This window comes from Neltuma alba, unplaced genomic scaffold (genome assembly GCF_004799145.2).
Source record: "Neltuma alba isolate B1F8T4 unplaced genomic scaffold, ASM479914v2 tig00011587_pilon, whole genome shotgun sequence".
Lineage (NCBI taxonomy): Eukaryota > Viridiplantae > Streptophyta > Magnoliopsida > Fabales > Fabaceae > Neltuma > Neltuma alba.
This window is the reverse complement of record NW_021636240.1, coordinates 255,296-264,999: the sequence shown is the minus strand read 5'-3', so window position 1 is coordinate 264,999 and position 9,704 is coordinate 255,296. Positions and strand designations below refer to the sequence as shown.

The 9,704-nt window shown below is 32.9% G+C and overlaps 1 protein-coding gene across 1 annotated transcript; it reads right to left on the bottom strand.

Annotated features, from left to right (window-relative positions):
- Window positions 1–6,222: 6,222 nt before the first annotated feature.
- LOC114715344 (uncharacterized) lies at window positions 6,223–9,467 on the bottom strand. The gene is made up of 5 exons (XM_028900162.1): window positions 8,948–9,467; window positions 8,776–8,853; window positions 8,122–8,203; window positions 7,546–7,688; window positions 6,223–6,676 (listed from the first exon to the last, which is right to left on the bottom strand). The coding sequence occupies exons 1-5, from the start codon at window positions 9,221–9,223 to the stop codon at window positions 6,467–6,469; spliced, it is 789 nt and encodes a 262-aa protein (XP_028755995.1). The 5' UTR covers window positions 9,224–9,467; the 3' UTR covers window positions 6,223–6,466.
- Between the last annotated feature and the right edge of the window lie 237 nt (window positions 9,468–9,704).

Genomic DNA, 9,704 nt, shown 5'->3' with positions numbered 1-9,704 from the left:
TTTTTCAAAATCTCATAGTAATTCTCCCAAACGTAGCATAGAAGAAGGAAAGGAAATTAGGATACGCCAAGTGAAAAAAAACAGAGTAAGTCAACTTGTGTGCTTAAATATTTGCATCATCAATCACTGCTAGCTCTTGAGCTGTTACACAAAGAAGTCAACTTGTGAATTTAAATATTTGCAATTTTAATACGGATGATGAAAACATCACATGCCAAAAAAATCATTAAGAGAATCAATCAATATTCATTTGAAAAAAATTAAAAAAAAAAAACCACCATGATAGTGTGTTGCCGACGACCACTAGTTCAGTGTATAATTGGTGAGGTGACTATGAAAGAGTTTTCAAAATATCATTTAATAAAACAAATGACAAAAATTTAGTATGAAATGCGAGAGGGTTGATATAAAAACAATAATAAAACAGCCTTAAGAAGAATCAAACAAACACAGGCTAGTGACTTCAATTTATAATAAGTACGAACATCAAGTTGCAACTTTATATTTCATATGATTAATGAAACCTCTTGGACTAGCTAGGGAAGAAAAAGTCCCTTGTGTTTTGTGTTTTCTGGAAAAATGACACTCGCATATGGACAGGTTCTGCATAAAATTAATGAGTAATTAACCAAAAACCTTATCACGTGAACGAAATTAAAATTCGACGATCAAGATGATGAAAAGCACCAAAGCCTATCTGTAAAACGAAGATCGAGAAGAAGGCATGTACGAGGTTACCTTTGACCATTTTGAATTAGTGACAGAAGATTGTGGGTCGCCAGTGGTGTCAGCCCACAAGTACCGCTGCATTCCAGATATATTTTAATCGTATCTTCGTACTAAACATTATGAAACCCTAACCCTACAAATTAAATTGATCTATGATGGTGCTATTCTTTAAAAGTAATTTTTTAATCATAATTTATAAAATATAAGATCAGTATATGAGGAGGGTTTTGTTTTGTAAATGTGTCTATAAGCACTTATTATAAATAGCTCCAAACAAGCATTGCGGTATAGATATAACTATAAATTAAATAGTCTGAGAAATAATGACTTGCACTGTTTAATACTTTAATATTTATGTGTAGCAATTCATTAAATACTTACCAGATTTTGAGGAAAGTTTTACCCAATTGCTATAAGACTATGCTATATGATAATGAATGTTAGGAGTTGAAGAGATCAATAACAAGGGCAGAAAAATAAGGATATATAGTAGATGTGATAGTGTATGTTAATGATATGAATGCGTGGTTATATAAAAAAAGGTAAAATGTAGAATGATTATGTATGGGAACAGTATAAGCTCGACACTAATTATTAAAGATAAAATAGTAAACAAATGATTAGTGACGTTAGATATCTTATGAAAATATAAAATAGAGCAAAACATATTATTTAAACTCTGCAAAGATGCAGTGAGAACCAAAAGGAATATGTTTAAGAAAAAATATTAATTTCACTTTATGGGAAAATACTGCTTCTTCTTGTTGCGGCTATACTGATATACGTATCAGTGGTCCTATCATATCATTACATAATAGAGATTTATCACTGGGTCTTCTTTTATATTGGGATTGAGAGAAAAATTACAGAAAGGATACTGACTCCACAAATTGAATTCCAAACCTCAAAATATTATAATCATGACTCTTGTGCGTGCACGTGTGGATACTTCTTTTTCTAGCTCAATTATTAGCCAGTATCCTTCCTTCTCTTATTGCTATAATGTTAAGATTCAAATAATCAAATTGTTTGGTTTAAGAAAACTAATAAATATGTATAAATTATAATACGCACTTATTTTATATACCAATAGAGAAAAAATATATTAATTTAGTAACATAAAATGGGTAAAAATGTATTTAATGTTCAAATAAATCTTATGAAAAGAAACGGACCAATTCAAGAATGTGAATCTTATAATAATAAGAGAGGTATGCACAATTAATTTCTCCATACTTTAAACTCACATTGATGAGATGCGGTGGGCTATAAAGGATAAAAGGAAGATGATGATATTTAGGTACCTTCTAAGAAGAAAATTATTGAAGCTTTGATACCTCAAACATATCTATTATTATTATTATTATAACCCTCTTTTTGAGATTTACGATTATATCAATATCATATTAACAACTAGTCGTTTAAAATGAGTACACAAAGTGGCAATAATTTCTCCACAATGATCCAAATTGTCATTCTCCCAAGGATGCATGTACTAAACTACGCATTTCAGTGATAAAATTCTAAAGATATTGTTTAGTGGAGGTTTTTGTCTACTTGTGAGACGATATGAATCACCTAAATCTCATACTCCTCCGGTCCTTATTATAAGACCCAATTTGACTTTTTATTTGGTCCTAATTATAAGACCCAATCCATTTTGTCTCTTATATTTATGTATTTTTTTTCAAGATAATCCTTCTAATAATGATAGTTTTAGCCAATATACTTAATTAGCAAGAATATTTTAGGAATGACAACACTTATTTATTATAAATAACCAACTTAACTTACTTCCTTAATCTCCTCAAATAAGTCAATTGGGTCTTATAATTAGGACCAGAGGAGTAATTAATAATTATGAGATGAGACTCCATAGAGCATTATTACTTGAGGGTATTGCATATAGACATGAAATGCAAGTTGTTTGAGAAAATAAACTTCATAGTACATAAAATCGTGTTAATGGGTTCTAAAAGTTTATTATATATAGATAATAGATCGAGAAACAGAAAATTTTAAAACCATGGGTGTTTTGAAGTGGGGTGCATTATCAGTGATTATGTTGCAAAGGTTAAGGAACTAGAAGGGAATTGATAGTGGAAATATTTTAAGGATACACTAGTTTTATTTTATATAAGAATTATTAGTTGGATTTAAATATATTGACTCAGACAAATCGTGCGTTCATATTTGCAAGTACCAACTAGTAATTGAGTAAAACTAAGGTCCTAAAAAAAAAATAAAAACTATGTAAAACAAGAAAGAAAATGCCTAAATAAAATAGGCCCAAGCCCAAAGATGCCAAAAATTCCAATTTCTATCAAGAAATGCGCTCACTATAGCGTCCCAAATAAAACTGTCTTTAACGCAAACTATAAAAAATAATATACACGCACAATCTTTATTTATGAGTTATATATTGGGAAAATTTCAGAAAAGGTCCTTGGAATATGAGAAATTTCAGATTGGGTCCTGGAATTTTGAAAATGACAGAAAGGGTCAGTGACCCAATCTGTCATTTGTCAAATTAAGAGGAATTGACAACTTTGCCCTCATTTGTATTCATTCACTACAATAATTTAAGAAATCACTATAAGAGTTTAGGCATTACCTAGATTCGTGTAGCGAATAACTACTCACTTTTTCATATTCAGGTGTCTTGTTATTAACTACAACTAATTTTGTAATCACTAGAACAATGTAAGTATTACCTAGATTCGTGTAGAGAATAACTACTCACTTTTTCATAGTCAGGTATCTTATTATTATCAGGTACCTTATTATTAACTATAACTAATCATGTAATCACTAGAACAATGTAAGCGTTACCTAGATTTTTGTAGAGAATAACTACTCACTTTTGTTTAGCCAGGGGCAAAATTGTCAATTGGTCTTAATTTCACAAATGACAGATTGGGTCACTGACCCTTTCTGTCATTTTTAAAATTCCAGGACCTAATCTGGGATTTCATATATTCCAAGGACCTTTTCTGGAATTTTCCCTTATATATTCATCCCATTGACACAAACAAACAAATACTTAAATTTAATTAATATTTTTAAAATTATTTTGTCTATCTTTCCAAGATATTTTTAATTAAATACTCTTTCGGTCTTTAATGTAAGACCTAATTAACTAATTTAAATATATTAATGATGTTAGTTAAATTAATTGATATGATTTTTTTCTAAATTACCCTCTGAGCATCTTCCTTAATTTCCTCACTCCTTTACTTACGTGATTATTGTAGAGAAAATATCAATAGAATTAATTTTTAAAAAATTGATAAATATGTTAAATAAGTTTTATATATATGACCTATATCAACTCCCTAATTAGATAATATATTAAAGACTGGAGAAGTATAATAAACCTAACTCAAGTTTATCCATCTTTTTCAATTTCTTCGCCTATGATTAACCAACAATATACGTAACAAGGACACTAATTAGAAATATATTAATTATTTAACGCATTTTACAAAATAACTTATAAAAAGAAGCATAAAAAACTTTTTTGGAAATGATTTATACATAAAAAAAAAACGAGTATTCAATGTAAGTTTTGTCTTACCTGTATCACAAAGAGTAAATATATAATATTATCACTAACTAACAAATGAAATGATTCCATCCACTTCTCCTAATGATGATTTTAAGCCATCGATTTCTGTTTATCCAAAGCATGTGGGCCTCGTTTGATTGAATTTACGGCAATTCAAACTGTATTTCCAAATCTTGTGCTTGTTTAGCTCTTTTTTTTTTTGGGATTTGTAGTTTAGCTCCCCCCACCAAAAAAAAAACGATCCTTCATCAGAGCCTCATTCTCTAATTTTATGGAATTAATATCCCCACAACCTAAATAGAATGCACAATTTCATTTATTCTTCGTCTTCCTATTTTCCTCTTTCCTTCTCTCGATTTTTTTGGAGTGACAAAAGACCAGCAAAGCCTAACCACTAATCGGTCAACACTTTCGGGGAGGGATTAAACGAGAGAGTTCATGTTATTTATAATATATCTTAGTAAATAAAAATCAATCAAGCTAAAAAAATAAAATAAATAAACATTAATCATCAATGATGCTCAGAAAAAAAAAAAACTAAATAAACATTAATCCCTATGAAAGCCCAAAACAAAATGCAAAGCCCAACTGTTTAATGGGCTTGCTCCTGTGACTCCATTATTATAGATTCTTCTTGCTACTTATTGTCTTTTGTATCTCAATTGTCTATATGTGGACTCCCATTGTATATATTTTCGATAAGTAAGAATGGGATAATTCTTTCTGTTTGTTCTTTTACTCTGTTTTGGTTTTTTTATGGTATCAGAGGCAGGTTTAATTAATGGGATAGCTTATGACTAGCTCTTCCCCTACTATGATTCAAGAATTGAGTAATGCTTTAAGTGCAACTTTTCCTGTCAAGAATCTTGGTCAATTACACTATTTCTTAGGCATTGAAGTTTAGCCTACTATTTTAGGCTCAATTCTTTCTCAACATCTGTATATACTAGATCTCTTGGTTAAAGCCAAAATGTCTAATGCGCGTCCTGTTTCAACTCCAATTGCTGCAAAAAAGTAATCTCTCTACTTATGATGGTGTTGATTTTGCTAATCCCTACGTCGATCGAAGTATTGTTAGTAGTCTTCAATACCTCAATTTTACTAGACCACATATTACTTTTGCTGTTAATCGAGTTTGTCACTTTACATCACCCAGAGAAGCCCCACTGGACGACAGTCAAGAGAATTCTTCCGCATCTTCAAGCCACTTCCAATTATGCTCTTCATCTTCACTGTTCTTCATGTATCTTTCAAAAATCAACTGGCTGATATACTTGCTAAGCCTTTGCCATCCTCCAAATTTGTAGCACTTCATTCGAGTCTCATCGTGCTTGCAGCTCAGCTCGCCTCGTGAGGGAGTATTGAAGCCCAAAACAAATTGCAAAGCTCAGCTGTTTAATGGGCTTGGTCTTGTGACTTTGTTATGCTATTATTCTATATCTTTTTTGTTACTTATTATCTTTTGTATCTTAATTGTCTATATGTAGACTCTCACTATACATATCTTGGATAAACAAGAATGCAATAATTCTTTCTGTTTGTTCTTTTAGTCTATTTTGATTCTTTAATCACAAAAATAAGCTTTACATAACCCGATCATGTGAGTTATAAATACTGGGATAAGGCTTTTTTTTTTTTGAGTTACAATTGGTAAATTTTAAATTGCCTTTTTTTTTTTCTTTCTATCTCCACAAAATATGTCTCTTTCATATTTTTCCACACATTATTTTGTTTTATTTTATGTCCATTCATTTTTCCTCACTCGCTCTTTCCCTAAATAAGGATATTTTCACAAAAACATCATCTCTTTCACACTTACTATTTTTAACTCATTTAAACCAACTTTTATATGCTGTAACTCATATGGGATATGAGGGAGTAATGGATAGTGGGAGCTACATTCCATTACCAACGCCATAGAGTGCTTTGTGGAATTCAAATTTCATTATCCATTAATTTAACTTAAAACTACAAAACAGAAGCAAGAAGAAACCAAGACAAGTTTTTTTTTTTTGGCCAAAAAGACAAGTGTGAAACAGCATACACACACGCACATGTATATAACATTACACATCTCAACATATACAACAAAGTAATGTGTAACTCTAGGTTAGCTATCTTCATTTACATTATCCAAAGGTTGATATTGTAACGTATGGGCAGAAAACCTCATTTGTCATCGTTCAGCTTAGAGAGTAGAAAAAGGCAACTTGAGGAAAGCAAGACGGAAGCAGAGAAGCAAAGAAGATCCACAGGAGTGTTTATAGCAGCCTTCTTACTCTTGTCAAACAAACCTATCAGAAGCAGCATCACTATGACATGTCCCAGCTTCGTTTTCAGTTCATTCACGGTTTTTATATCCAGCCATTTTGGTCGTTCCTGAAAAGGATAACCAACAATTCTTCTCTCAGACTAATGTTTCCAAATCTGTTCGGCCATAATATTGCAAACTACATTACGTTTTAGAGCACAAGTCAGAAATACAAATCTCTGCAGCAATGGAACATTGCGCTGTGTGTTATATTAGTAGCTAGGACAACCATAATCTTTTCTGTAGACAAGAATCTTATTACGATTATAATGTATCATTTGAAACTTTCTAGGAGCACAAGGATTGCTTTTGCATGGTAATCAAGCATCAAATCTCATGTCAACAATATCTCAGCAAAGTAACCACCAAAGAGGATGTCACTGCTATTGGTCACCTAACAGAAACTTAAGTTTTAGAATACCACAACCACTGCCAAACATTGATCAAACTGAATGAAAGTTTGATTGAACTGACCAGGGGCAGCATTCATTAATTCTTTTAACAACAATCCCACATTTTATGTCAACAGAGGAGGTAAAAAAGAGGATTTTACATCAGGCATGTCTCTCATAGTTTAAGTTGTCTTTCTACATTCAGTTCAAGTCGTTTCCCAATAGCCAAGACACATCAGAGATCAGGCAGTAAAAATACATATAACACAAAGGCCTACTCCCTTTTCATGTCAGCTAAGCAAGTAAACCAGTTGCTACTTTCAAGTGACAGAGAACAATGCAACACCAAAGGAAGGTGCAAGAATTTCATGTAGGCAGTGCTTTTGAAATGCCCTTTTTTTAGCTACCAAAAAAATGCCTTTTTAGTAACATCTATAAGCTTCATGAACTGGTTGTCCAGTGACACACAAGTTAGATGAGTTGGGCCAATTGGCAGGTGACCTACAAGCAAATGGACAAAACAGAGAGTATGTGCAAAAGCTAACCTTCAGAGTGAATAAACCAAAGAGATTGGATCTGTAAGACTCGTTTTGATCTGGCAGAGAGCCTGCACTACCAAGATTACTGACAAAGAGCTCATAGAGACCCATTCCAAAGACCAGCATAACCGTTCCCAAAAGATAGACATCTGCATGGGTAATAATGCAAAGATGAGAAAATTATGGAACACAAGTGGTCGGGTATCAAATGTCAGAAAAGGATTTAACACTAGTAACAAACTTCAAATTCACATAAGTAGTTTATGCCAGATAGGCTTCATAAGCAATTGACATTCCAGTGAAAACTGAAGATTATTAAACGAAATTAATGTTGTGAACTGTAGAAATTGATCTCTTGTATAATGTTGTGAACTGTAGAAATTGATCTCTTGTATCCACTCAAAATGTAGTAAAGGAGTGCTGGCTATGTTAAGTATGTCTTCCTTTAATTTCCTCTTTCAGGAAATAAGTTACTTAACTTTGTTAAAAAAAGAATTGTTTATGCCGATTTGTTGTATCCTTCCCTGTATACAAACAGTTAGAGTATATTAATTTTAGTATTTACTATTTAGGGATACTCACCAATAGCCTCTACCAGCATCAGGATTACTTTACTTCGATCAGTCAAATATAACACAAAAGACTCTGCAACAAATGTGCAGCCCTGCATGGTAAATGGTCAATAACATACAATTATGCAATAAAAAGAGAAACGCAAGCAAAGTACAATGAGTGAACAATGCTGTTGAAAACCCATTCAATCAACTCAATCAAAGTTATGCAATTACAAATTTCCTTTCTGTTAAAATTTAAAAACTTTCCTCTTCCCCACTCTATGGCTCTATCTACCTCCCCGTTCAATAGATATTTCATCTCCTTATAGAGCTTGGGAAAAGGGAAGTACCCAAACTGACAGGCATATAGGAGTAACTATTGTATTTCTTGATTAACAGAGACGCATAATTTAGTAGAACCCCGTTTTATAAATGTCAGCGGGTGAAATTAGGATCTAAAACCAAATAGCACATGCCTAAAAATCAATCACAATAAATAGTCTAAACATTACAAAATTAATTATTAATTAAATGGTAAAAGCGGAGACTGAAGTATTTATCCTCAGTGCATTGGTTGTGATATTACTTCAGCAGCAAATCTGTATGCACTCGTAAAAGCGGCAGATGGGTTCTCCCTGCGTAATCTATGATTAAAAAAATGATAATATAATAAAAATTATACCTTGATAAAACATAGAAACGATCCGATTAAAGACCCGAAAACTCCCAGAATAGCCAGAAACCGGCATCTATAAATGACCTACAAAATCCAACAACCAAAACACAAAAAGGGAGAAGACATTAAGCTTGAGTACAAACAATTCCAAAAGTTTCTAGAATTACCAAACTCTTACCTTTTCTATGTCCTCCTCAATGGCTTCCAGCTTCCATGGCTTCTTCCGAGATATGCCAGAATTCGACGCAATAGCAGGCGATGAAGAATTCGCAGCTGAAGAAACAGCAGAACCTGAGGTGCTACACCGGCAATTCAGGAATCTATAGCTATGATTCCCGAACTCAGAAACCCTTTTGGCATTGGGGCCGAAATTGAAATTACGGCGGCTGAGCGGCGCCGATGATGTTGTTCTGAAAGGTCCTTGCGCCAAAGCGTGCGAAAGTCTCATTGTCATGGAATGAAATTGAAAGAGGAAGAGTGAGGGCCAATTTTGCAGGCAAGTGACGGACTATAGAGAGCGAACAAGAAAGAGGAAAGTAAATTATCATGGACGAATTCAATGATGGTGTGCGTTTGAAAGATCAGCCACGTAACATGGGATTTACAATGAAAGTGTGTATGTGTGCGGCTGCGCGCGACAAGAAGGGGAATGAGAAATCGGCAGAATCACGTAATACAGCCCACCTGGAAAGTAAGACGAATCGAAAGATTGCAAATCGCAACGTCTCATCTCCGATAAGCTTATGTGTCTCCAATACACCTCACCGCTTTGACCTTCAACCATAAAAATCTTCCTGCAAAACAACAAATTTGGAATCACCTCGTGCTGATTTCGACGACGCTTGGTTTTCTGGCTTTTTTTTCAAAAAAGAAAAAATCCCGCGATTTATTTTAATTAAATAAAAATCAATAAATCATGGAAACCTTGCTGCAAA

Bases quoted from the DNA above. Each gene is read 5' to 3' on its own strand.
- LOC114715344 (XM_028900162.1), bottom strand. From the start codon at position 9,223: ATGACAATGAGACTTTCGCACGCTTTGGCGCAAGGACCTTTCAGAACA. The intron at 8,854-8,947 runs GTAAGAGTTTGG...TGGATTTTGTAG, and splicing joins TTGAGGAGGACATAGAAAAG to GTCATTTATAGATGCCGGTT. The intron at 6,677-7,545 runs GTTAGCTTTTGC...TATCCTTTTCAG, and splicing joins TTGGTTTATTCACTCTGAAG to GAACGACCAAAATGGCTGGA.